At 40.7% G+C, this 25,561-nt stretch overlaps 1 protein-coding gene across 1 annotated transcript; it reads right to left on the reverse strand.

Moving 5' to 3' along the window:
* Positions 1-9,631: 9,631 nt before the first annotated feature.
* LOC119725493 (G-protein coupled receptor GRL101-like) lies at positions 9,632-24,737 on the reverse strand. Its single transcript, XM_038196898.1, has 15 exons — positions 24,716-24,737; positions 24,449-24,634; positions 22,525-22,650; positions 22,103-22,211; positions 21,521-21,652; positions 18,791-18,862; positions 18,136-18,207; positions 17,918-17,989; positions 17,263-17,334; positions 15,610-15,681; positions 13,843-13,914; positions 13,085-13,156; positions 12,150-12,227; positions 11,812-11,883; positions 9,632-11,482 (listed from the first exon to the last, which is right to left on the reverse strand). Exons 1-15 carry the CDS (start codon positions 24,735-24,737, stop codon positions 10,291-10,293), a joined length of 2,421 nt encoding a protein of 806 aa, XP_038052826.1. The 3' UTR covers positions 9,632-10,290.
* Positions 24,738-25,561: the final 824 nt, after the last annotated feature.

Below are 25,561 nucleotides of genomic sequence, written 5' to 3' on the forward strand. Positions count from 1 at the left end.
ATTCTGCTTGATTTTAAGCGATAACTGATTAAGTTAATCTAAATACAATTAAATTGTACTTCTATTTGAATACGAAATTAGTTGAAAATGATCAGATACACCAGAGCTTGAGTCCGGTGCTCTTAACCGCTCGGCCATAACACTCCACCAGAGGGCTGATGGACAATGAAGAAAAAAAAAGGAACACATTGATTGAACTTGAATCTGAATTACAGATAAGGTTCACATTTTCACTGTCCTGCTGCTCGATCTTCCACCTGTCTGCCATTCAGAGCAAGGGTAGTTGTGCCCGTGTCGTCATGTCTGCAACAGCTCTGCGGACCATCCGTGTTCTTTGCCTCAACTATGCATGCTCTGAATGGAGGAACTTGGAGCTGAATAATTTCAATACGGGAGAACTAGAGAATCATAAAGAATAAATAAAATGTTGCTCGGATGAAGAATTTTAAAGTAGAGGACCTATAATACAGAACCCCCAGCCACCACAGCGGATACATTGCTCATTTGAATTTACACAATTATAAAATAACGAATTGTTTTTGATCCGATAAGTAACTTTTGAACCAGTTTAAAGCTACGCCATGCACGAACACCGTAATTTTCCAATTTCATGGTTAAGTTTTCATGGTTATCAAAAGGCCAAAAGCCTTTAAAAGGTCCAGATAAATACCAACAGATAATTTACCATCGCCTATGGCTTTGAGCAGTTTATTTACAATCTACGACGTTGCTAGTTCACTGGAACGCTTTTCTTTTAATCCTACCTGCGATTCAGACAAAAGGTTGTCTGTATACAAGTCATAAGACGGTTATATATTATTTTTTTCAATTTTTGTTAATACTGTACTAGGTCTATAATGACCAATGTTTGTCGCTCCACCCTCATATGTTGGTGTGACCTTGCCGATCTTTAAACCTTTTGGGAAAATACCTGTAACCAGAGACTCATTAAAGATACAAGCAGGTGGCTTTGCGAAGACATACTGTTTGATAACAAAAACACCTAGGCCAGCAAAGCCAGGGGCCTTTCCGTTTCGAATTTTGTTAAGAATGCCTACAATTTCTTCTTGCGTAACAGGATTTGAAAAAAGAGAGAATTTACCTTTTGATTGTGAAGAAAGGATTCAAATGTGGTATTACATAGTGGTAGATTACTTGCAAGTCTAAAACAAAATACTCATTAAATGCGTCAGCAATTTCTTTGTTACTGTCAATCGTTACACCATCTTGAACAAAATGAGAGGGGTTATGTTTTCGCTTACCCTTGTTTAATACATAATTTATAACCTTCCAAGTTCCTTTGATATTACCCTTTTCCTGGTCAAATTGTGTACCAAAAAAGCGTTTCTTTGATATTTTAATTAAAGTATACAACTTGTTTTTATAAATAGTACAAATGGATTTATTTTGATTTGTTTTATAGAGATATTTTTTCCTTATTGAATTATAGATACCATCTGATAGCCAAGGTGGCTTATGTTTGTTATATCGACACCTTACTTCTTGAAGTGGAAAAAAATATCATAACGTTTGAGAACATGATTTAAAAAGGAGTTATACATATCATGAATATCATTCATCGATGTAATAAGAGACAATCGGTTGTATCTAAATCATTTACAAAGTGTTCGATATTATTACCATTAAAATCACGTCTTCTATTATATCTTTGTTCATCTTGTACCTTCTCTCTGAAACTGTCAATAATTAAATATACTGGTAAGTGATCACTGGTATCAGTTACTAAATCACAAGCAGTATGGTTATGTAAAGCCATAAGTTAGAATGTTATCAATTACAGTTGCATTATTTTTAGTAATTCTTGTAGGTTTATTAATGGTAGGATAACAACATTGTGAAGATAGCACATCAATGAAGTTATGTACTGCATCATTTGTATCATACTGCAATAAATTAATGTTGAAATCACCGATAACAAAACCCTTTTTCCATTGCTAATATTTCCCAATATGTCATTAATGTGCTGTGATAAATTATCACATGAAGCACTGGGCGGTTTATAGGCAAATCCAAATAATACATTACTTTTAATACATTACTTTTAATAACAAGCTCAATGAAACATGATTCTATTTCAGGATTATTAGTACATTAGTCTACATGAACCTTCAAATTGAGTAATCTTCAATTTATATAAGTAGATCCTTAGGATCCTTTAACCATGATTCAGATATACCAATAACTAAAAACCTGTTCTCTAAAAGGTTAATCACATTAATAAGATTTGATGTTATTTTTTAAACTCTGCGCATTAACATGTAACAATTTGATACTAGAGTTTCTATTAAAACTATTTAAGAGTTTATCTTGATCCAAATAATCACAGCATATATGATGTACCCTTCATAATTGATTTTTTTTGCAGTACGCCACATGAACAGTTTTTAACCGATGATATTTCACAATCTAACACCAGAGCTGCCTTTTCTCACGGAAGCACGTTGATCCTAGGATAATTTAATTGAATGAAGCATACAACTCTTAAAATCTTCACGGCATACAAGTCGACATCCTGCACAATTTTCGACATTTATACACCGGTCAAATTAGATCTTATCGTTAGCTTACTCTATAAACATGTCCTGATCTAGCAAATAACGATTCTATTTTGGCCCATATGGCCTTTGAAATACATCACCAACATCGGCACGTTTACCTAACGGCGCAGGTGGAAATAAACGTCTCGAACTTCTCCAGCTCAAATGAGCAAAACGTTTGTGCACATAATGTCTGTTAAATCTAGTACGCTGAGCGACATATTGACCTTCTGCGCTGAGGCAGCGTTAGAGGGCAATCATTTATAAATAAAATAACACAGCAAACCCTTTGAGACACCCGCAACACAAGCGAGTGGTTCCGGGGCACATAAATCGAGCCGTTGGAGCGATGTCGTCTTTTCAATCACACGCGTTTCTTTTCAAAACGTTTCTTCCATTTTTTTGCGCTTGTTGCTTCCATTTTTTGCGCCATGTTTGTAAGACTAGATGGAACTACAATCCCGGCCAAAATGGTTGGGACACTTGGAAAAAACCTTAGGGGTTATGGTCACCCACTCCCCCGCTCCCCCGGTCAATGTTGTTCTCTCCAGTTGATGGGGCACACGCCGCGCAATGAGAGACAACATTGACCGGGGGCCGGGGGCCCAGCGAAATTCGGCCAGAATTGTAGTGTTGGGCCTGATATCACACGATGACGTTTTTATGTACGTAATATGCATTTTATGGGATGCCATTTATAAGGTACCATATGGAGCAAGTTGTTCCACAGTTATTAATCAAATGTTTCTTGTGTGAGCTAAGGAACCAATCTTTTACACAACTAAAATGATCAGAAGGAATCAAACAAACAAGCACACATTGACATAAACAAAAAGGTTTCTATAAAAAAGAGAGCCTCTGCAATACGAGATTAAAAAATACACCCGTCTATTGGATACATTAACTTTTCAAGGACACAAATAAAAGAAAACTTGAGGCTGATGTGCAAAGATAAATACGCTCCGTTCCACGAGGCTGGATATCAAGCAACATTGATCATCAAGCCTAGCCAATATGAGCGTGTTTCCATCTCCTCTTTTAGGACTCACCTGCATGAATGGGTTCGCACAGTATTAACAGCCAAAGTAAGACTTGGAGCCTCCACATCATATTCATGGTGATATAGTTGATTTGAAGAGGCGACACTAGTTATCAGTAGAATTCCTTGCTAATTTGGCGACGACAATGATAGCAGGCGCGTCGTACTGACTTTATATAAGTGAAATCTTCGAGCTCTATACACCTGCTGTTACTGATGCTAAATTCTGATTGGCTACAGCGAACATGTGACGGCTAAGTGTAAGCCAATGACATTGGCAGATTGTGTGCACGTTATTTGGAGTGTTACCTATAAAGGAAGCCACGCCCAGACAGGTGCCGAATTTCACTAATTCATTCGATGGTGTACGCAACGAAGCGCGGTGACAGCATCACAAAGCGGTGACGCTATTTCCCAGCGTGCTGTCTCTTTTGCCGCTGCCCTGCAAAACGTTCGCTTTTACAGGTAAAAATCTTCCGTTTTTTTTTTTAACTTATCGTCATTTATGAATAAGTGTTAGTTCAATATATAATGGACTCCAGTACAGTGTAATGATGTTCAATAAAACTTAGCGTATAAATTAATATTTTGCGTTAATTTTAAGAAATGTCACCATGAAACGTTGTGTTTTCATCACAAATAGTGGGCAGAGGTTTTCAAACTGCCATTCGATTGATTATTTTGGTGTGTATGAAATCAGGTATGTGTAAAGCGCGCCACCTGTTTTTAGAAATGGAGTCTGTGTAACTAGGACAGGGTCCATTGTATTTGGCTCATTAATTCACAGAACAATAGAGACACACGTCTTAGAGAATTCCAAAAGAATTGGACTTAATCTCCGAAATAATTATTGTCTTTAGAGAGAAATCCCTTGCTACAGTAGGTAATTGATTCACTGTCTTTACTTTCACTGCATAAGCTTAATTTATGTGTGTACAGGGTGACTCAAAAAATAAAGCAAACCCAAACGTCAGGATCATTTGTTTTAATGAACTTCTGCATGTAGCACTTTCAAAATCTAGGATATGATAGCTCAAATAAAAAGCTTTCTTTTAGTACCAGAATCATTCAAATCACTCATGTACTTTTTAGGTTTTAAACTTCTGTCAACGGATGAGAACGCTTACTTTTTTGTGATCCGTGGACAGAACTTTAAAACGGTTTTTGTGTTTAAAATTCTGTAACTTGAAAAGTGCACAAGTGATTTGAATGATTCTTGTACCAAAATAAAGCTCATTAATTGGGCTTTCATATCTAGCTAGATTTTAAAAGTGCTACATGCAGAACTTCATCAAAAAAGTGCTCCTTCCATTGGGTGTTCTTTTTTACTCACCCTGTATAATGGCAGATTGAACTAATTCCCTGCTATTTGTTCAAATAAAAAAAAAACAACATGTTTGGCGTCCCCGCCGGCTTCCTTTTTGGGGGCCGCCTCTTTTTTGTTTTCTTTTTTTTTGGAAACATGAACAAAAAATGATAAATTTTAAACAGTGACATCGTTCTGGCCTCTTTGTCTGTTGCATCTAGCCCATATAAAGCTGGTTTGTCATTCCAGAGTCCAAGTGGCGGCCATTTAAAAAAAAGCTGGCGGCCATCTTGAAAAAAAAGCCCGGTCGGGCGGCCATTTTGGAAGGGAAAAAAAGGCCTCCTCCTTCTTTTTTTTCCAAAAAGCAGAACGCTAAACAAAATGTTTTTTTTCCCCTTGGCCTTACCGTCAGTTTGTAAATTCAAGCTATATAAACGCAGACCGGAAGGGTTTCTAAAGCAATTTCCAGAGTTGTAATGACTCGAGTCAACGACTCGACTCGAGTCCGACTCGAGTCACTCGACTCGACTCGACTCGAGTCCCTCAGGGTAAATGACTCGACTCGACTCGAGTCCCTCATCAGAATGACTCGACTCAACTCGAGGAAGGCTAATGAGACTCGAGTCCCAAAAATAAAAGCAAAACTTTGCGAAAAATATTTGCAATGACTTACGCCGGTGCCGCGGTTTTTGTTCACGTCACGTTAGAATGTTCACGAATAATGTATACATATGCATACCGGTACGTGGTTTGATCAGTGTCCCATTAGTTGAATGACGATCAGCTGGCAACCCCTTTTTATTTTCATTAAGAGGCAAATGTGGTGTCGCCACATGTAGTAGCCCGAATGTAAAATTTAAAAAGCCAAAAAATGACTTTCTCTCTTGTGTTTATTTATTGTATAGTGCTCAAATATTTGTGACTCGAATTGACTCGAGCTAAATACTTGACTCGACTCGACTCGACTCGACTACACACTGTGACTCGACTCGACTCGACTCGACCGTCTTGACCTAATGACTCGACTCGACTCGATTCACTTCTTTAAAATGACTCGACTCGACTCGAGTCACAAAAATCAGTGACTCGTTACAACTCTGGCAATTTCTTATACTGCAATGGACATCTTCCATGATACCAACAGTTCCTTACTCCCTATATAACCGGATCAGGGGTTTCTATGACATGCAAACTGGCAGGTGATTCCTGTTTGCCTTTATTGATGCCAATCCACGATTAATGTAAATCTACGATTAATTTATCAGCTAAACAGGATTAACGTGAATCACCCTTAATTCGCTTAATATTAACAATCCCGTGATCGATCCCATTTAGTTAATGCGCAGAGATTGTTTGTACGCTTTAGTTTAGCACTGATTATAATAATGGATTAAATGTGATTTTAATTGACACTTTCGAGATTGTTTTGTGGAAGATGTGACGTGTTGTATCATAGTGAATTGAATAAACCCCCCGTTGAAAGGGCCAGGAAACAACATTGTGAACCTGCAATGTTGAATGCAATATTATAAAAGAAACTCCGGACTTTTTTTCTGACATCAGACACATTTGACCATACTTTCCCCCCTACATTCCGTCGCCGTTGACCAATTCGATCCATGACCCTGCCACTGCACTGCAGTACCCAAAGCAGTATACACGTATTCCAGACACACACGTACATCTTACAATGTTCCCAAGTAAAGTATCGTATACTGTATAACATTAACACATGAAAGGTTGTATTTAAAGGTAAGGGACACCGTTCGCCAAAAAAATATATAGGGCCTATATATATATATATATTTTCCGATTCAAGGAACAACGGTACAATAAATGTGAAACAGGTTATTTAAACTTAACTGTCCAAATTTGGGATCAATAGATCAATAGATAATACTTTTCGGGAAAACAGTGACCATTCATCTGCATTTTCTGGACGCAAACAGTGGCGTAAGTACGTGTCGGCGAGTGGGGAGGATGGGGACTGACCAACGGGGAAACAATAGTATTGACCGGCCGCTGAATTTCGAGGGGGTGGTGGTGGTGGTGGTGGTGGTGGGGGGGGGGGGGGGGGGGGGGGTTCGGGGGGGGGGGGAGATGGCGGTGGCGGGAGATGGGAAGGGGAGGGGGACCACAAATGAGACACTAGGGGGCGCTGTTCATGATACACATGCACACGTTGTCTGCGTACCCTTGCATAATTATAAACAGTGCCTAGTAAGGTTTTGTAATGTTTGTTCTCCGTTTCCAACATTACTAAAAAGGTTCTGACCGTTGAAAATTTAACTTCAGCATTTTTTGTCTTACCATTTAAATATCGGTGGTGGGGGGGGGGGGAGGGGGGGGGGGGGGAGATTAGAGGACCATCCGCCCCTGGCCAACAAGTGGGGGTATTTACGCCCATGGATGCAAAGAAGGTTCCCTTGAAAGCCATTTCGTTCTAAATGTTCAATACAATTTGACTTGCATAAGTTGCATCCTCGTGTGGTGTAATCCCAGTGTGTCACTCGGGAAAATAATTCTCATTCTCGGATTGCAAACTACACTATAAATTCAGTCACTCGGGACATTTTGTTTTGTTTTTATCTCTTAGGTTGTTTTGCCCAGGCTAACCATCGCGAGAAAAGATAGTAATTCCTCTATTGTTGAAAATGACGGTATTAAGGTCCAATAATTTCACAGGATGCTTGATCTTTATTATTTATTAATGAGTACATGTATGCCAATCAAGTACAGTATTTCATAGTATTTCGGCAGTTTTGTCCTTGAATGTTTGCGTAACCTCTAAGCATACGGAATGATTAGGACGTTTTCATTTTTTCCTTTTAAACATTCATATGTTTTTTGCAATATATGTACATTGCATTATGAAAAATGTCATCACCCGGGCCGACACGGGTAAAGGCAGACGAGTCAGTCACGACAGACGGGCTCAACCGCGTGCCATCACGATCCTCACGTGACGCCCTTGGCCGTGGCCGTAGCCACTGACAAAACGCCCGTTTCCGATTGGGTCTTACTTTGAGATTTACCGCTTTTTAGTCAATTACAAAACTTCAAAAGTTGGGCTGAAATTATAGCCTCAAAAGTCGCAATGAACTCAATAAATTATTACCTTTTGACTTCAAAAGTCAACTTTTAAGTCCACTTGAGATTTCTGCTGTCCGACCGCCATATTTGTCCGAATGAACAACGCATGCGTGACGTACTTCCACCAGTGACTCTGCTCCACGACTTGAAACCTCCCTTAAGGTCAAATGACCGATTATTAAAGGACTGAGATAGCAAAAGTTTTATAATCAATACACAAACAGAATTTGATGTTCAAAAGGGAATGTCGAAACATCTCTTCTCTAACATCTCTGCTTACAGATCTCTTCATAATTGCTTATGAATATTCTGCATGCGTGTTGTGGATTATTTTAATTCAGACTGAACCCATGCATGTTGTGTTGATGACTGGTGTGATACACAGCCATAAGAATCGGTCAAGGCTATTTTTTCTGACCGCATTATCCCGAGAGGGAGTGTTGTCTAAAGTGGTTAGGGTTTGTGACTCATGATCAAAGGGTCAGGGGTTCGAATCCAGCTGCTGGCCATATGTTGTGTCCTTGGGCAAGCCACTTCACCCCCACTTGCCTCTCTCCACCCAGGAGTATAAATGGATACCGGCAATAGCTGGGGAGTAATCTCGATGGACTACCATCAAGTCCAGGGGGAAAAGAAATATGCTTAGTCGTTTCATACTACTGAAACCGGAGATAAACACCGGCCAAACACATTGGCTCGTGACTTTTCTACATTATCCCGAGATGGTCCCGTAAAAGCAATGGACTGCAAGTCTCATCAATGGCTCCCTCAATTTGTGGTTGTCCATGCGATGTGAGGGCGTGTCGGCCTCAGCCTACGCCAACTCGGGCTCCCCAGATCCGACGTCTCCACTCCTCCCTGTTTAGCATGACCGTCCTATGATATTCACGTAGTCTAGTCCTGTGTCTCGCCGCAGCACGTGGATGTAGGTGTGACGTCCCATTCCTGTACTAGTGGCTCCCACAAGATCGTTTGTCTTGAGGCAAGCTCTGGGTGTCTGACAAAGTGACCCGCCAGCCCCATTCTTCTCTCCCGGACCTTTGCAGACAGGCACTGTTGGCAGGCCGGCGTACAGGTTTCGCACGTGATCCTGCCAGGACCCGTCGAAGGCCAACCGCAACAGGCGGGCACGTGCACCCCGTCCAGCGTATTCCGTTGCATGTGCAGTGAACATCCACGTCTCTGCTTGATACGGCAACACAGACTCAACCGTCAAAACGAAAAGACGTCGTTTGAGGTCATCGCACATCTTTGACTTCCACACCTTCTTCATTCCATGCAGCGCCGAGGTACTTAAAGTCCTACCTTGACAACCACCCGTCCTTAGCAGCAACGGTGGTGTTTTCAGTGTTAAACGCCAGCTTTGTCTTTTTGGAGTTTAGCTGCAAGTTTTGGCCTTTTTGTACTCATCCACGGTGAAGGAAACATCGTGTATGGGGAGGTCATAACAGACAGGGGCCATCGGTTCATTTTCGTCCGAATCTTCAGTTGTGTTACCAAGGAGATTTCTTTAAGTGTGTGAACTCTTCTGCACACTTTCTACTTGACTAGAACGACCTTCGGCCACAGACGACGTTGATGAGCTCCCAGCTCTGCCACTGCCTCTAATTGAAGTGCCCCTCTTCTACATCAACAATTTTTCGAGCCAGCTCCTCCTCTTCCAAAAGCACACATGTGCCTCCCACACAAATTATCAGTGCTTCCCAATTGCCCCACAAAACATCTGAAATATCCCGCTTGCCATGGAAGTGCCTTTTTAAAGTATGTTTGAGTTATCAAAACGAACACTATTTGACTTCCCTGAACTGCCACGGCTTCATGAAAAGAAATGAAAGCGGCGAAAGCGCCCTCAAAAGAGGTCCAGCCCCCAACGCCCCGCTTTTCGAATCATTGCAGCACTTGCATTGGCCTGGAAATTTGGTGGGAAATGTTGTTGTTGGGTCCACCCTTGGTGCCCCCTCGTAACATGCTGGTCCCCCTCCATGGGCCCCCACTGAAAAATTCCTGGCTACGCCACTGACACAGACCCCGCGAAGCTCCTCTTTCTTCCGTTTTACAACTCCTTGTGCAACCGTCGCCACCCATGTTGATGACGAAGGCGTCGTACGCAGTCCTCATCTTCTTCCTAGCCTTCGTGATCCTGGGGTCGAGACTCCGCTCCTTCTGCCGCTTGTTGATTCGCCTCACCGAAGCGCTGGTAGCGAAGCGCTGAAGAGCCAACCAACAAACACCTTTTCTCGACATGTACGACAGTTCTGCAAAGGTTGTCAGTCAGCTGCTGTACAGTGCACGGCCTATTTTCTGTTAATCATTGGAATGTTTTGTGCTGTGCTGTCTACATTAGTCGATGTTGCTACCGCAGTAAGGGACGTGCGCCGAGTACTGTGGTTGCAGCCACCACTAGTAAGAGGGGCTGTCTGCGAGCTCTCATTAGACCGTTTGAGACGCTGGTATCGCTGGGTCAATAGAGTCGATATGGTGTACAGATAGGGGTTTATGGAAGAGTTGATGGGAAGGACAAATACCATAGTCCAGGCGTATGTCTTTACCGGAATCGTCACGGCTCCAGTCTGTGACAACAGGCCCATGATTATGATAGGCATCCAGCAGGAAAAATTAGTGCCCACGATTAACGCCATCTTGATCGCCATTTTGACCTCTTCGTCACGATCCCGCCTCCTGGTGGCGCCCTTGGAGGAGCGTTTGACGGATACAAAAATGGCGACGTAGCAAGCCGTGATAATGACGAAACAGACGAGGCTGACGACAATGAAGAGAAAGATTGCGTAATAAGAGGCTGGCGTCTTCTCGTCCATTTCATCGAAGACAAACGTGAAGGTCAGATTGTCTGTTTCATGCCAGGATGCCTTGTAGTCTGACTTGGTGGCCAGTGGCAGTCCCACGCATACATCGGAAAGGCCGTAAAACCCGGGCACGTATTTCTCGATGACATTCGGAAGGAGGCTGAAAAAGGCTGACACTGCCCATATGATTGCTACAGTGATCCGTGCAGACCTGACGCGCAACCTAAGGCTGCCGTAGGGAAAAACAATACAGAAGCACCTGTCCAGACTGATAACGGTGATGATAAGAGTGGAAGCCTCACTGGACATCACTGATATAACGCCAGCTAGCTTACACAGTGGGGCTGAACGCCACTGTACAGCGTATAGAAAGTAGTCCTGACCGAAGTGTACGTCTGCACTGCCGATCATGACCATGTAAACACCCATCAGTAGGTCAGACACGGCGAGGTTCAGGATCAGGAAAATCTGGACCCAGTTGTGAGGCTCCTTGTGTCTCTGCTTGTACCGCCAGAAGATGACAAAGATATTGCCCACCACGGCGCTGAGACCAAGGATCCACATAAACATGCGCAGTACTGTACGGCGGAGTAGGCCCTCACAGGTGGCGAAAGGTGATGGTGGGGTGTGGCACTCTGTACTGACATTGAGAAGACAGCAGAACCGATGATCATCGGCTGAACTAAATCAAAAGAAAGTTAAAATAAAAGGAATCAAACGTTTCAGCGCCAAACTAAGACAATCCCATTAAGGCAAGTATACCAGGCAGGTATATTCCTGCATTATTTCTTTGAAGGCAGAGCAGCCAATCTTCAGGAAGGGATTACATATCAAAATCGTGAGTACCCATTCGTAATTGATACTTTGGAACAGTAATCGGATGATGCACGAGATGGTTGTTCAATGCAATGGGTCCGTAACAATACGTAAACCGTGATCTGTCATTAGGGATTTCAGGAATACTTCGACTACAGCAGCACTATCAATAAAAACAGTGGACGGTGTACTTACAAAGAGTTCAGTGACTCTAACCCCTCAAACATCTCACGCTGCAGATCAGAAATCCCTGCCTCCATCAAAACCCTACAATAAATATAGCAAGACAAAAAATAAGCAATTTAAGGGACAATAAAGGCATTCTAAATGTATGTTCTATTGTCCATGTTTTCATCAATAATCGATGTCCAATTCATTTGTTAGGGTGTATACATTGTTTAATTTGGCCAAAAAATATTCGGAAATGAAATTTGAAAAAGGACTATAAACAGCAAACAAACAGTACTTTTGAAACCAAACTTATAAAAATGGCATTTCATTCATACTGATTTTATTTCTAAAGTTCAACTTACATGTAGAACTCGTATATTCTTGACAGGCCGGTGAAAGCACCTTTCTCAATGATAGTGATGGGATTTTCTGACAGATCGCTACCAACAAATAAGGAATTCATCACATTTATGCTCAAAACAACTGTTACATATCGTCACGGTATTTTCATTTCTTGAAAATTTCTGCTGGACAATAGATGAATGATTGTACCTATCGTTACCATGCATCAGGTGATTATATAGTGCGTATGGAGGGGGCTGCGACAAGAATGGATATTGAGCTAACTATAGACTTCTATGCAGCGGCTTTCTTCTTAGATAGAGGTTTCCCATTTTCTTGAAAAAGTTGCATCATTTAAATTCAATGGAAAGATAATTCAATTTCGTTCCAGAAAGTTGATGGGCTCCATTGTTAATTCTGATTTGAATTTACACCAATATATTTCATATTTGGTCCACTGTAATTTGTGAATGAAGCATTTCGTTTTGGGAAGTTCTTGTTGAATTGAAGAAAAGTATTGTCTGCCATCCTTTCCACGATCGAGTCTCAGAAACGAGTGACAAGAAAACGCAGAGATACCCAGATATTGTATAGGCCTTCATTGGCTATAAAATGCAAAGAATGCACCGTCTAAATTTAAATGAGCAAAGCGCTAAAATGAATTACCAACAAAAAAATACTTGCATTTTCAATGCAACGCCGATCGCCAATTGAAACGAATTTACCGAAATTAGGACGAAGTAGAATGTTACAAATTGGTGGCTATTTGAGTTTGAAATTAAGAATTGAGCTCGAGATGTTCTGGAACGAAATTAAAGTATCGTTCAGGGGAATTCGTGTGATCTAAGTGTTAAACTAACTGGGAAAATGAACCTAATTAATACCGGTTTCTCAATCTCTGAAAAGAAATCAGCTTTGTAAACTCATGTTGTTGAGACGGGTCACACATACTTACAGGTACTCGAGCCGGTGCAGGCCGCTGAACGTGCCATTTCGCAAGAACCTGAGATTGTTCAAGTCAAGGTGCCTGCCCATGAACCAGATACAAATATTTTTAAAACAGATGAACGCAACACAGAGGGGATTGACTTCCGAATCATTTAAACTAGTGACCAAATATATTTTCTTATAAATTTCACTGTGCGATGTGCCGCACTGTTATGCAAGCGTTCCGGCTCTTCAAATCTTAGTATACACCGCTGACATGATCACCCAGCCGAGGAATTAATTACCATATCTGAAAAAAGAGGGCGCTGTAACGACGCCAATATACAACTAAAGGAATGAACTGTCACGCTAGACCTGGGTGTAGGGCAGTTTGGAGGAGCGAAGTCTGTCCTTCCGATAAAGTCTGTCCCGCGTCGTCAATCACTATACGTCCTCATTCGCTAAAATATGGCCTATTTAAGTAACACGTATACGGAGGTAAATAATTGGGGTCGGTGAACAGTAAGCATGGTGCTTCCACCGCTCAGATATCTCCTTCACCACCATCTTTCCACAACGTCTAGCTCAAAGCGTTCAAACTGACGTTTGAAACTATAATACTTTCATATTTCGTTGAGGACATCTTCATGATCCAAAACAAAATATTCTTCACCTGATTTTGGGGGTATGCTGTGGTTGCGGCATTGCTGAGCGATTGGTATTTGTCATTCACTTTTGTTTAAAATAGTCGTGCACCAAAATAACTGGCGGCCCTTAAATACTCACAGTGTTTGCAAATAAGCGAGCGGTGCAAATACACCAGGAATCAGGTCCGTTATGTTGTTCTCGCTCAAAAATCTGGAATCAATAACACAATCCTTGTGACAAAAATAAATCGCCTATTATTATATAATAGACGAGGCATAGTCTTATGGAATCGCCAAGTAAGTAGTACTCCTACGCATGAGATTCTTACGCGCGCGATGCCGGTGGATATGGAAATGTGTTGATATGAATTGGTGCGTCCACTAAACACAGGGTGACCATAAAAAGTTGTGCGAGCAGACATCTTTAAATTTCTCAAAAAGTATCCAGCATCAGTGTTTGATGTTGACGGAGTATACTGTTTGTACTTTTGTGTATAATCACAGCGAAAATAATAATGACAATCCATACATGCAAACCGGAGATACCACAGATTATAAATGGCAATGTGTTTTTCACCCGTTCCAATGTGATTTACACAGTTAAAAAAATCCATTGCAGAGTGCCGGTTGAGGAATTTTCAATGCAATGTGCAATTCCCATTGGAATGGTTGAAAAACATGTATCCGTTTATAATCTGTTACAGCTCTGGTCTGCATGAATGGGTTTCCTTGACATTTTCACTAATCAATACGCTCCATCAAAATGAAATACTCATGTAAGGTATAATATCCTTTTTTAATTTTTTTAATTTTTTTTTTATAGAAATTTAACGATATCTGCCTGCACACTTTTTTTTTGATCACCCTTAAGTCTCAACACTGGATGCGCATTGTTGGTAACTTCCATGTTGTAAAGTGATTGATGAAACAGCGCACAGAAACCCGAGGCTAGGATCTCTCACTAGTTCCCGTCCTCTCTTCTACAGGGCGTTTTTTCAAACATGTAATCCAAATATAATGGATTACAATCTTAAAATGATGATTGGGCTTCTATACACACGTGGGCGTAGCCAGGATTGTTTCTAGAGGGGGGCAAAGCACATTCCTCCCGAAATCCCTGTACCTTTCCAGCATATTCTCGATTTATCATTTTTCGAAGGGGGTGGGCCATTTGTCCCCCAACCCATAAAATTAACAGCAATATGACTTCTTTCCCCCTTTTTGTGCTTTTCGGGGGGGGGGGGGCAAGCGCCCCCATTGCCCCCCTCCGCAACGCCCATGTATACATACTTTTATGTGTATTTGCATCAGGGTGGTTTATTCCCCAGCTGTCCCCTGATATTCTACTTGCACCCCTGCAGTCTCGTTGAAGTAGGATATGGAAAGTTCATAAACCGTGTTACAACTGATAATGTAGTAACCAACTGATAATGTATCACCGACCGATAATGTCACACAAATTGACCGATAATATATCACTAACCGATAATGTAACAGATATTGTAGTACATGTTACTACACTATCAGTCATTATTTGTTACATTATCGGTTAAGACAGATAATGTAACAACAATTGACTGATAGTGTAGTCGGTTAGTGATACATTATCGGTCAATTTGTGTGACATTATCGGTCGGTGATACATTATCCGTTGGTTACTACATTATCAGTTGTAACAAACCGTCCTTTCAGATACAACTGCACTGACACTGTTCAATTTCATCATTTCAACATACATGTACTAACATATTACTTTGGGGTTATTTCTTGGACACACCCTGATGAAGGTTTACACATATCGGTCGATAGGGGAATCACTTATCCCTCTTGACATTAAATCATTGTCAGCAACCGTAAATTAAACAAAAAGATAGATAATAAATAGACTTATTAAAAAAATACTTACAAATGCTTCAAACTTAGTAAACCCCGAAATGCGCCGTATTCAATTGCCTCGATTGTATTTTTCTTCAAATTCCTGTAAATATGAAAGAACAGTATTCGGCGCAAGAATTCACTTTATGAACAAATCCGCTTATACTATTTTTTTTTGGATAAGTAATTACGATTTTGAGTGATTAATAATAAGGGGTCCATATAATAGTGATATTATTCACTGGGAGTCAACTAGATGTCGCATGGCATATAGTTTTAGCACTGTCGCCTATGGGTCTATGAGCTGCACAGGTAATTTTACCCAATGGCTCATTGATGATGCTTTGGAATAATTTCGGAGTAATTTGAGAATTATAGCTTCCTGGCGACAGTGACGGGGTTTTTGTTCAAGGATACTTCATGCTAATTGATAAAACCGTGATGAGTGGCAGCCATATCGCGATTCTCTGCAGCATACCCTTGCTAATATTACTGGCTTTGTTGAAATATGATGCCTGTCAATTGGTAACAACGAGAATTGAAAGATTTGGAGGGAAACGACAGGCTATCTTCACTAGATATCACAGTCTCACAGACGGCTGTTTAAGAAACGAACTTTCAAAAAATCCATGCACTTTACAAAAGGAGACATTAATTACATGTCAAGTGAAACCTGTGTTTGGGAAATATGCCTTGTTACGCAGCCAAGGTCTGACGGTTAATAACAACATTATCATTTCAGAAGGAGTTAATGATGAGTGCTCATTTTGAGATTGCTTAGTCCTGTTTTGGACAATGTGAGTTTCGTGTAGACAATATTATTTTGTGCCCTAATGTTTATCGAATTTATTCAAATATATAACTAATTGGTTACCTTGTTCCTTTGCCCATGTTTCGCTTGAACTATACACACCTGCTTAACTGTTCTTGCGTTAGCTTCTCAAAAATGTCTCAATATTACTCCTGGCGAGTGCTTGATTGTTTTTGTTGCCCATGGGCATATACTCAAGGTAGGCTGAAGTTTGAATCTGTCTATCCCGAACGAATAGCTACATGCAATTCAAACTTTTTCTTTAATGCTGTTAATAACTAATAATTAACAATCTACTTGTAATCATTATTTTGAGGGCAAGTAAATTATTAACTACACACAATCATACTGTCAGCGGCGTAGCCAAGGAGGGGTGGGGGGGGGGGTGAGGGGGGTGAGGGGCACGCCCCTATACAAAAAAATCGAGCCAGCCAGTAGGCCCCACTGGAAATTTGTTGGTGCTACCAGTGACCATGGTTAACGGGTTTAACAGAAATTGCCCCCCCCCCCTAATGTAACATCCAACACACCCCACTCGCCCCACTATGGTGAGAACCCTGGCTACGCCGCGTGACACAATGTTTGCAAGAAACGATGAGAGACAATGTATTTATCTTTTTCGGGAATGGGACTTAGGGATGGATTTTTACCCGAAAGGATTGAAAAACCATGAATTCTTAAGATTGTAAACAATCTTATGCAGCATGTTAAAAGCAAATTTATATCAAAATGTCTCTTGTGAGAAGCGAGTAACATAATCCACGCATGTATTAAATTCAAAATAGCACCTATGTCATTCATCTGATTACATGGAAACATATTTAGCGCTTTGTGACTCATTGTCAAAGAGAACAAAAGATGAAATCGACTTACAATATGTCCAGCAACTTTAGCGGTAGGAACACATCGGCAGGCAAAGTCTTCAGTACATTTTCATCAAGATGACTGCAACATAACGAGTGATGGCAATTCTTGTCAATATTGGTTGCAATAGACGATTGCTGTCCAACACCGTGCCTTATTAGAAAGCTGTCTATGTGCCTATGATAGAGCGCCAGTTAGTCTAAAACAAATCAACATTTTTGGGGGTTGTTTGTTTGTTTTGGTTTTAATATACCGTTGAATCAGAGGCCTTCAGCAAATACGCCTGGGTATTTTTTTTGCTTTGTGTTTGCTTTGGTTTTCTTTTCATTATTTGTTGCTTTTAAAATTATTTTGCTGGCTTAATTGGCTTGATTAATTGATAATTCATTATTTCAACTGAAAAGAAAAGGATTACAACCCCACATTTTAGAGATACGATGCCTTCCGCTGGCACGGTTTTATGATCGTGCCTTTATTCCCTACAAGCCCATCCATACTTGGCCCTGAAGTCTTTCAGTTTTACATGTAGCAAAACGTTTTTCCCTGACCATTTTAAACATATTTTGCAACGATTTTCAACCCCTTTTTTACGCTTGCTGAGAACCCTAACTATTTGCACCAGTATATAGGTGCATGTCTGCCATACTAATATCCTAATACTCACAGTTGCTGAAGATTACGCAACCCGGCAAAGACATCAACTGGGAGGTCAGTCATGGCATTTTCGGACAGAAATCTAACAGATAAATCAAACGAAACACAGAGCTTTTGGAATTTTGAGGTTTTCTACATAAAGACTTTTCGACTCATCCATGTAATTCACTGGATACAGGATGAGAGGAAAGATTCTTTTGTAACATTTTGAAAGGAAAGATAACTTACAAAGTTGTCAACGCAGCCATGTCTTGGAAACTTCTGGGCTGAACTGTAGTAATCCAATTGTTGTAGACTAATCTGCAGAGACGGAGAGACGATTGTCAAACATAATAGCCGTTTGCGTCTTTCTTTTGTCTACATTTAGCGCCAATTGGTATTGGAGGCCATCACTTCGAATTTTAACATTTTCTATTTTTTCCTATTTCAACAGTTTCCTAACAACTTCATTTTCCCTTTTTGTTTTGGAAAACTTAAAAAAATTTTTTTTGGGGGGGGGGGGCTTCCTTTGTACATCTTTGCAAGTAGATTGTTTTTGCGGACCCTATATTATCGATGCTAATTGGGGCGCAAACCAGTCCTACCTGCAAAAACTGAATTTTTATCTCGCAGCAAATAATTTGAAATTGGACAAGTAATGATTTCATACCCAAATGTGTACCGATGTTTCCCCTATACCTGTCATTCAAATGACAACAACCTTTGTATTAGAAGAAAAGGCAATGTTTAAAAGTAACTCTAACGTTGCACGAACGGTACATCTTTATCGTAGGATACTTAATTATATTGAAAAAAAAAACCTTTAGTAATGTGATATAAATATCAATTTTTATTACTGTAAACTATGATTGGATGGCCACTAATTTTGGTCTGTTTCACTTACAATGTGTGAACGTATTTCAAGCCAGGAAAAGACTCCTCGTCCAGGTGACCAATTCTAATCTGCACCAGAGTCCTGTCCAAGACAAAACAGATATTGGTCTGTACAATTAGGATGTATTATTAATGGATTAAATAGAGGTTCGTGGGAGAAAAAACAGCACACATAGAAGCCATGATTCAATGGTTATTATCAATAATCTCAATGGTTTATTACGACTCCATAGATTTATTTCAATCAGACAAAAAAACTTGTGGCATTTATAGTGATTAAGAATGACACTTCTGTCGATGACTGAACACTTCTCTTACACGCACGGCCAATGACTTAGTTAATATTTGTACGCCACCCTGTATCAAAAATGGGACTTTATTTTTCTTAATCATTACCTACCGCGTCATGCCTGAACAAAGGAGCTAATAATGATAATAACGCGATCAGTTCACAGATTAGAACAAAGACCGTGTACATTATTTTTTTATAGACTGCTACTTTATTCGGTTTCAGACGATCCCATCAACTACTTTGAAAGATGAAGCCATCGCATCATCTATCTTGATCCGATGTTCTTAAATGGCTCAGCACAATGAACCTCGGCTTCAGTGCTAATCTATCAATGCATTCAATACCACTGGGAAAACCAACGGACTTCTAAGTGATTAGTTTAATTCCCAGTCGGTGCGCCGCGGCGCACCGAAATAAAATCACGGTCTTTCATAATCCATCGACTAAGCCTACCGGCGTATACAGTTTTGCCTTGAAGCTCCATCTTGTTGACAACGTATTTCAGTATTAGATCTAGGGGGAGGGGGGGGGGCAGGTTTAAAAAAAAAAAATCCCCAAAGGACATAAGCAAATGTGGTGTACGCTATCAGGTTTTGGACTTTACCTCCCTAAAAACATAAGAAAAAAATATATAAAAGAAATAAAGAAATGAATTCGAACCTAATTAAATTCGGACTTTATTTCCCTTAAAAAAATAATCCTTTAAAGCTGCAAATTAGAAAAGAAAAAAATGGAAAAATGTAGTTTTTAACTCACACCCTCCGATCTCAAACCAATACTTTGTCCAGCTGAGCCATCGCAGAGCTCGACAACAAATCGTAATTCATGGCATTATATACCTGCGTACGTATAATATAAGTATCGTAGAGGGCGCTCAACAACCACCCAAACGATGTTGTTTGCGCAAAATAATTCGCGGGCGGGGTTTGGTTGGAGTGGGTGTGTGTGAGGGGGGTTGCTGGAACCGCTGACTAATGTTTAAAAAAAAAACTAGTAAAATGGGGCCAAAAATAATAAGTGGAATGCTAAGGTTCCTAAATGTATTATTGCTTTGCCTTAGGAATCATCGTGGATTTCAAAATTGTCCAGGGCATCCCCCGGACGCCTTACGACTCAGACCCCCTTTTTATCACCTCCTTTCCTGAAAGCTAGATCCGCCCCTGTGTTTAGTTAATTGAGCTTAAGTTTCTAGCTTTTTCCCCCCTTTTTCATGTCCGTTCCTCCTTGTCATCGCCCGCCCAATCCGCATTCTACAAAGAAAGTTCTTCGTTTTCCAAACTATTGTCACTCGTTCACAACAGCAATAATTTTGACTTTTAATTATACGAATGATTTCGAAAAAAAATTGTTCTCGCTTTCAATGGGAAAACTGGTTGTGATGGAATACTGTCCATCAAACACATTTTGACGTCTACGTCCATACATTTGAGAAAATTATACCACATTTAGTATGATTACTCGACCCAGATCCGCAATAGAAACAAAGAATCAAATGGAAAAGTTAGTCAGGAACGGGGTTTGGGATATACAATTAAAGTTCAGCCTATATTTAGTTACATGGTTAGGCTCGGGCTACATATATATTAAGGTACATGTTAAAGGTAACAATGAGGCCACGAGCTACAATAAGGTGCAGAGTTTGGGCTCGGGCTATATATTATCCCTAAAAGGGCCGGGGCGGAATCCGCCCCCCCCTCGACTTTTTCCGCGATAGCCTTGAAAAAATTTTTCCGCCACCCGAGCTGTTATGACTTTTTAGCCTCGAGCCTTGCGCATCTTTTGATACCAATAGCATAAAAATCTTCGCTACGCGCCGTGAAAACTGAATTTTCCCATATACGTCGTGTACACAGAGCAGAATTACCATTCGTACATATGAATAATTAATTAGCCATAATTCCAAAACTCTTTGACCTATAGTTATGAAATTTCTTGGGTATGTTTATAATGAGTTGATCTATGCATATACCGAGTTTCAAAATTTTTCGTCACTCGATGGTTGAGATCTTAGGGGGGCCGCCCCCCCCCGGCTGAGAGTTGGTCAAAATAACCGGCACTTTTAGGGTTAAGGTACAGGTTATTATAGGTAACAATTAGGCCGGAGCCATGTTAAGGTATGGGTTTGAGATACAAGTAGTTGTCGGGATATACAAAAAAGTTAAGGGTAGGGGATACAAATATTAAATTTAGTTTCAGGGTTGGGGGTACAATTAGGGCTAAAATATATTTAAGTAGAAAGCTGCGATATTTAGGATCCAGGCTACCTTAAGGTGCAAAACGGTTGGTCACGGGTGCATTTAGATACCGCACATATGGTTGTAAGCATCAACAATAGGCCTATGGGATGATTTAAAGAAACCTGATCCGAATCAAACAGACGTGAGAACTTTTTAATCAAGGTTGCGTATGGTATGGAAAGCACGTTTATGAGAATGGAATCTGACTCACAAGATCTTGAGCTGTTTGAACTCAGCAAAGTCCAGATGGATGCTGTCTTTCACTGATAGTGATGTAGTAGTTGTAGTACTGGCATCAACTTGACTCAAGTTAGAATAAAATTTCCCAAGATTCATGGCGAGGCTGCAGACGGAATCGAAGAAAATGCATTTCATTTCTCAAAAACCCTTCATAATTATGTGTTTATTTAGTCCATCCTTAATAAACTGCATGTCCTCCAAAATTAAATTCATCGTCGATGTTAGTATTAATAGCCCTTGTTTCATGTGCGTTTAAAATAACTGTTCATCAATTAAATTTCTTCTGAGGCTATTTCTCATTGAAAAGCATTTGACAATTGGGTACGATGATTTTACAACTGATTCCTAGCTCAATACTTTAATTTGCAATGGAGAAAGAGCAATGAAAGTATTATTTCACTGCCTGCAATAAACTCCACATACTTCATTTATTTGATTTCTTTCCAAATGAGATAACCACAACGTCCATGTCGGATGTAAGAATGGTCTTACTTTGCCTTGGCCGGGCAACTTACTACAATTATTTGTTTTGTATGTGAGTGATGAAACTCACAGGTTGACGGTGTCTCTGGAGACCCAACTTGCTGAGGCCTCGTCCCACGGAACACTGGAACACACGAGATTGTAGCCTCCACACCGACACTGGAATGGGCAGGGCTCGCCTGGGTCAGTCAGTAAGACAATAATGACAATGTAACCTGCTGCTATCTGTTTCTCTACAAAGTGAGAGTTAGAAATTACTTAATCGTCTAGAATCAAGAACCAAGCCTTCAGTATTACCGAGTACAAATGTATTAGAAGTGCAGTCACAAGATGTTGGTTGTTTAAACCCATGGAGAGACGCCACTCAAGACAATGAGCCCCATCCTCCCTCTTAAATCCCCCGAGTGACCGTAGATATTCGTGATACGATACAATTAGATCCTCTTGTCTATTGGCACATTCAATGAAACAAGAGCGAAAAAAATATATTACTGCATCCTAGCTCGTCGCCACCACCAGGGCATTCAGCCTTCCCATCACACACCGCGCTGATATTGACGCATGCGTTATCGGTTGCGCACAGAGTCCGTCCCACGCAGGAACCGTCATCAGGAATCTCTGCGGAAAAGTAAAGAAAACAACATCATATTTAACCAGTTTTCTTGTGTCCAACTATGAAATAATAAGGTTGTCAAATTGTCAGGTTGCTCTGCAGTCTGTAAGTTGTGTGTTGCGATGCGCATGCACGTTGTCCCAGAACAGGTCACCACTACGCGGAAAACAATTTCCTCCAATTATGGTGAAATGGATGATTAAAAATGCGTTTTAAACAAAAAGAACACGCCTTTTTAATTAATAGAACTCCAGTATTACACCTTTGTATACCGTTAACCTTTTTCTTGAGTCTTTGTATTGCCATTTCTGAGGATCAGAGTTGTAATGACTCGAGTCAATGACTCGACTCGAGTCCGACTCGAGTCGCAATTTGTGGTGACTCGACTCGGCTCGATCATAACATCACTGCAACATAAATACGATGATATATCCGTCACGTTCCTTGAATTTTTTGCTCAAAATTGAGGATTTTCCCACTTGCAGTTTTCAATAGCAGGTACTTATTTCAAAGGTATGCTTTCTGTAGCTGATGTGTTTGGGTGAATAATGAATCATTCGGATATTCAGTGGGATTTATCGGACGAAAACGATAAAGAAAATGTCTGTCTGGGGATGATTGTGTCAAGTCGTCCCCTGACCGAGTTGCCCCAGATTTTCTCTATTTACTTACCTTTTTTGTACCGTTATTTTTTTTTAGAGTGGCTATAGGGGGCCTAGGCCATATACTGGTATAAAGTTTCACACACAATTTTGACCAGTCCAAGACATATTTGTTTTGAGGGTTCAGACCCCCTGAAATTGATTTCTTTGTGCGTACCTGCTTCTTGGGACCTATTGAATTATTCCAGCTGATTTTTTTGTAATTTTTTTGGGTCTGCTGGTGGCTCCTAAAACCTCAGAAATAAATAACAAAATCCTGGGTTTCATTATTTTTGGGTCAAGACCTTTTATCAAAGGAAAACAGTTCTAGACCCGAAGCGAAACCAGATAGCCTTTAAGACCGACGTTTCACTTCTTGTTAACTGTTATAGTGACTTTCTTGTTAACTGTTAGCGACTTTCTCTCTTTTATTGGTCACATGTTCAAATAATCGTGACTCGAATTGACTCGAACTTTATATTTGACTCGACTCGACTCGACTACACACTGTGACTCGACTCGAGACTGGTTACCAGACTGCCCTACATTTCCTTCGCGCGGTTCGATTATTGAGGGCCAAAATGTTGTATCCCGATAGTCGTTCGCGCGATTACTACACACAAATGTACATTTTAAGGTGAGGTTGTGTGAACCTTCGTATTCCACTTTTTGACAATCATTCCATCTGTTATCATTCCGTGGTAATCGCGGTTTGCTTTCTCTCTGTTTCAAACCCTCCTATTGTTTCATAAGTCACAGACAATCAAAAATGTCTTTCACTTAATTCCCTTGCCATGCATTAATTTTGCATATTTTGTAAAAACGGTCAGATACATTCGTGAATCACACTGTGACTAGTCAAATTTTATCAACAGACAAAAGAGGTAACTGGTTGGTACAGCTGTCATATCAATCACCTCCACTCACAGGAGGCATAGGCATAGCTATATTAAGGAATTCTTAACTGTTAAAATTAACAGTCACTTGATTAATTTGTTTGCTGTGATGGGGAAGCTCCATTTTGTCAGGCAGTTTTTGATAGACAGACAGGAAGGGAACATTTGCAACAACAGAGTGGCTATATATGTACAATCTTCCATGAATTTGATATGGCATAAAAGTAATGGAACATACGATGGTCGACAGACATCCGACAACTTACGGCAAAAGAATTCATCATCTCCGGTAGAGCAGTCTTTGGTGCCGTCACAGACAAGACCGGGCCGGATGCACCGCCTTCCCTGCCCCATGCAGTGGTAGCTGTCAGCCGTACAGGGAACGTTCGCTGCAGGAAGAAAACACAAGAACGAAAACATAAAAGAAGCTAATCGTGGGTTCTGAGCTACATCTGAAGGTCACATTGAAATGTGCAATGATCTGTACAGACGGCAATTACTCCGCTCTTCATTTGCTGTGTAATAAAACTCACCCCAACGATGGCATTTCGCCATCTTTAATGGAACATGTCTGGTTGCTGTTCATGCTTGATGACACGCAAGACAGCGAAATTAAAATACTCACTTCTTTAATGACTTGAACAGCTGGTTCTTTTAGTTGTGAATCGTCTTCAACTTCATGAGAGAACTTACGGCATCCGTTTTGTTCCTGTGGTTCTCATAGATGTAAATGTACCCGAGTATTTGGTGTAATTTGAAGTACCGGTATGTGATTCAACAGTCAACAACAGTTAACCGCTGCTTGGATTAGTATTTGAATTAATAAAGACGATCTTGTCTGTTTTAATATACCGTATTCGTGTTTACTTGATCTTTATTCCAATCAACTTCCAGAAAAAAAACAACAACGGAAAAACAGCAACCAATGAACCAAGCATTCAGGAGTCGGACTGGTGTACCCAACTTCCATTGGATTTCGGGTTTCCCGGCTCAACACACCTCCTTCCCTGTTCATCCATAAACCCGAAGGGCTAAGCGCCATAAAAGGGCAAACGAGGCGGCACCTATAAGCCTTGGCTATCGAGCAGCAGCGTATCCAGCTTTTGATGTCAGGGGGGGGGGGGGGGGGGGGGGGGGGGGGCAACCGCACATCCGCGCCGAAATGTAGACATGTTTTTTTCTCCGGACACTTGCCCTCCGTAAAATCAAAAAGCAGGGGGGGGGGGGGGGGGGGGGTACCCATCTTCCAAATGGGGGCGCTCTTCAACACTTACCATTATTATGTATACTATATTATTATATGGACAATTACACGGCGCATTGTAATGGTTGTTGAGTAGGATTGATGTCAGAAAAACTCTATAAACACTTCAAATCAT

Source organism: Patiria miniata, unplaced genomic scaffold (genome assembly GCF_015706575.1).
Source record: "Patiria miniata isolate m_02_andy unplaced genomic scaffold, ASM1570657v1 HiC_scaffold_19, whole genome shotgun sequence".
Lineage (NCBI taxonomy): Eukaryota > Metazoa > Echinodermata > Asteroidea > Valvatida > Asterinidae > Patiria > Patiria miniata.

Coding starts and splice junctions, on each gene's coding strand:
- LOC119725493 (XM_038196898.1), bottom strand. CDS start 24,737: ATGGCGAAATGCCATCGTTGGG. Junction 18,863..21,520: donor TTCAAACAGCTCAAGATCTT/GTGAGTCAGATT, acceptor TGTCTTGGACAG/GACTCTGGTGCAGATTAGAA. Junction 18,208..18,790: donor TTGAAATACGTTCACACATT/GTAAGTGAAACA, acceptor CCGTCTCTGCAG/ATTAGTCTACAACAATTGGA.